The sequence below is a fragment of the Athene cunicularia genome (genome assembly GCF_003259725.1).
Source record: "Athene cunicularia isolate RWA chromosome 24 unlocalized genomic scaffold, athCun1 chr24_part2, whole genome shotgun sequence".
NCBI lineage: Eukaryota > Metazoa > Chordata > Aves > Strigiformes > Strigidae > Athene > Athene cunicularia.
Genome location: NW_020799133.1, coordinates 412386 through 415694, shown reverse-complemented (window position 1 = coordinate 415694; position 3309 = coordinate 412386). Strand labels below are relative to the sequence as shown.

At 61.2% G+C, this 3309-nt stretch overlaps 1 protein-coding gene across 1 annotated transcript in view; it reads right to left on the bottom strand.

Annotated features, from left to right (window-relative positions):
• Positions 1-2361: 2361 nt before the first annotated feature.
• The window catches only part of NNMT (nicotinamide N-methyltransferase), a 2429-nt gene continuing 1481 nt past the window's right edge, over positions 2362-3309 (bottom strand). Inside the window, exons 2-3 of the mRNA XM_026863857.1 lie at positions 2982-3255; positions 2362-2909 (exon numbers count right to left, since the gene is read on the bottom strand). Of these exons, the coding sequence (XP_026719658.1) occupies positions 2474-2909; positions 2982-3255 (710 nt within the window). The 3' untranslated portion in view covers positions 2362-2473. The remainder of the gene's footprint in view (positions 2910-2981; positions 3256-3309) is intronic.

Genomic DNA, 3309 nt, shown 5'->3' with positions numbered 1-3309 from the left:
CGCTTGCTCCGCGCGCGCCGTGCCCGGGCCAGCGGGGCCGAACGTGGCCGCTGCCGGGGACCCGCAGGAGGTGCCGACGGGTTTAGGCGTTGCCTGTTGCAGGCTCACACGGCTCAGACCTGAAAAAACGTGCGAGGAGAGAACAGGGGACTCTGTCAGGGTTTTCCCAGGCTTGCTCTTTGGATTCTGTTTGTCCTTTTTTTCCCTTTTCGTGTTACTATTTTACGCTCCTTTTGTTCTTCAAAGAAGCAAAATAGAAAACCAGACAGTTTTTTGCTTTGTTGGGCAAAACACATTCTTCAGCTCCCTATTTTCACTCTCAATGTGCAGGCACTCTACTGCAGAAACTTCAACCAGTTCCACTCTGGAGGCAAAATGAGCGACTAGTCCTCGTATGGAGCTCGTGCCTCGCACCTCTTCCTCGGCCTTCTGGGTTACTACTCAGCTTTCTGGGTTACTCCATGGGGCTGTAGAAACCCCGTGTCCCCCAGCTGGAGGCTCCAGTTTGGCTTTCCCGTGCTGTACAGGAGCCCGGTGGTGGCTCAGCCCTCTCGCCCGTCGCATTCCTGCATCCCGCCGTGGTCGCAGGTGTTGGCCGCGCCTTCCCTCTCCCCCCACTGTGCTCCTGCTCCTTCACTTGTTCAGCGGGAACATGTGTAATGGGTAGTAATGTGGTAACGGGAGGCTCGATCCAAAAATTCCCCGCAGCTGGCGAGCAGGAACCTGCAACTCCACCCAAGGGTGCAGGGATCAGTCGGACGAAGCCGTTGGAGATGACGGGTCTTTCTGTGGAGGGCCCGGGTCGGGGCAGCCGCGGCGGTGGCGGCACTCCTCACCCCACGCGGGGTTCCCGTTAGGGCCACTGGACGCTGAGCGGCGGCTGTACGGAGGGGGAGAGGTGCCGGCCAGAGAAGCAGCTGCTGAGCGAAATGAGCTCCAGCCGCTGCTCTGGCTTCGCCTTCAGTAATTCACCCCCGATGAGAGCAGGAGGGAGGGAAGGACGGGGCTGGGGGGGCAGCTTCCTTCTCTCTCTGCCCTCTCTGTCGCAGGGGCCGCATCCTGCTCTCAAAGGTGGCACAGGCCAGGAGAGAGCTGAGCTGGTCGTGGCCCGAGTCAGCGTCCTCCCGGCACGCGTCCAACCTGCACCCAGCCTCGCCACCTTCGGTGCCACCGCTATTTCTGTTGGCGAGCGGCAGGCAGAGCCGCCCCACCTGCGAGTGGGGAAAGGCTTTCGATGCCTCCTGGCAGGTTGCGACAGAAGGGTAATTGTAGCTACAAACTTCTCCATGAAGGGAATCATTGTGCTTTTTAAACAGACCATAAAAATCCCCGGCGATGCCGATGTTCGAACAGTTAAACAGCGATTAAAGACGCCAGCGCTACAAGACCTGGGCATGTTATTTCCAGAGAACATGTCAGCAGCTGCTGAATTCCTGCGTTTACTGCGCCGCGCTGGCAGGCTCGGAGGTCTTTACGGAAGCGGTGGCGTTATATTCAGCGTTAACTAGCGAGCCTCGCAGCTCCTGAGCTGCCTCCCAGGAGCCTCTGCTTTTCAGCCCCGTTTCTCGGAGCTGGGTGACGAGGCTGTTCCCGGTGCTTGCGGCGGCGCCGGGACCCGCGGTGCTGGCGCAGGGTGTCGCGGTGCGGCGGGGACACTCACGCCAGGCGGGGCTGGCGCTGGCGGGGTCACGTACAACCCCCCGTAATAACTGCAGTAAGTCCATAGCGGTGCCAGTGTTCCCCTACAGCCCTAAAGACTTCACTGGGATTTTCTTTAATTAGGTTTTCTTTAATTAGGTTCTTACCCAGAAACTACAAGGCGATGGGACAGGGTGGAGGCCGAACCCCTCCGGCTCCTCGCTGGGTGCTGCGGAGCTGCTGTGGCAGCTGGCGACCAGGACTCGTTTCCACCTTTGACTCCGTCCCAGGCTGTAGCACTCGCTCTTCCTTTCGGCCAGCCTCGTCTCTCGGAAGGATTACGGTTTGTGGCAGGGCTCTGTGTACATCCAGTGAGAAAATTCCCTATTTCCATATTTATTCTCGCTCTTGAACCAAAACTGCCCAAAACTTTTCAGGTGGAACACACGAGATTAGGCCAGAACCCAGAAACAGGTCTGGGTTCGCACAATCCCGCTGCCTTTGCGGCCAAAATTTTTCCCGTAAGGATGGATTTTGGCTCCAAGGAAGCACATCAGAGCTGAAGGAGGGGGGCTCCTCAGCAGCTCTGCTCTGACTCGGGGGTGGCAGGGGAGGGGCTGGGGTGCAATTTCTGTTTTGGGGGTTCCCCCGAGCCAGGGCTGCCGGGGCGCAGCCGGAGCATCGAGATCGCGCTGCAGAAATCCCAGCCCACAGACACTGTTCGAGCACTCGTGCATTTATTTGCTTTCAGCTACAGAGGCAAGAGGCTGCGGGTTGCACCCTTGGGGCTCTTGGTGAGCAGAGACGCTGCTGTTTTCCTGCCCAGGGCCCCGCGTTACCCGGTGCCGGGGTCCCACCTGCGCGCCACGAGGCTCAGCACGGCGTCGCAGTCTGTGCGGGCGTCACCGGGCGGGTGCGGCTGGACCTCGCTGAACCTCACGTCAAAGCCCGCGGCCCCCACGGCCTCCTCCACGTCGCTCCTCTCCAGGTAGAGGCAGGAGAAAACCTGGTTGCCAAAGGCGTAGTAGGTCTCCCGGAGGACGGTCAGCAGCACCAAGTGCCCCCCCGGCTTGACGAGAGCCCCGATGTTCCGCAGGGCGCCGCGGAAGGTGGCCAGGTCCTTGCAGGCGCCCTCCAGGCAGAGGGTGGAGAGGAGGCAGTCGGCGGGAGGCAGGGACACGGGCTCTGTGGGGTTGGCTCTGGTCACGTCGCACTTCAGAACCTGCCTCACCTTCTTCCTCACGTTCTCCTCTTTCTCGGCCCACTTCTCCCTAGCGAGGAAATAAATAATTAACCGAAGGCTCGTTACGTGCGTGGCTGCGGGTGGCCGAAGCCGCCCTCACCTGTCCCCCTCCAGCTCACAGACGTATTTCACCACCGGGCTCCAGTCAAAGGCTCCCGCTTCGTTCTTCAGCCACCTCTGCAGCTCCCGGCGGTTCTGGTCCGTGTAGTCCAGGGCCAGGATCTCCTGGAAGCGCTCGCAGGCCGACAGGAGCTGGTAGATGGTGGGGCCGCACCCGACGTCGACCAGGGTCTGGCCGCTCAGCCCCTCTGGTGCGGGGGTCGGGGGAAGCCCCTCGCAGTCAGGACGGAGACGGTGCCCAGGACAGCGGCGTCCTGCGCCGACCCCGACCCCGACACGCCCTCCCAGGTGCCGCGGCCCCCCAGCCC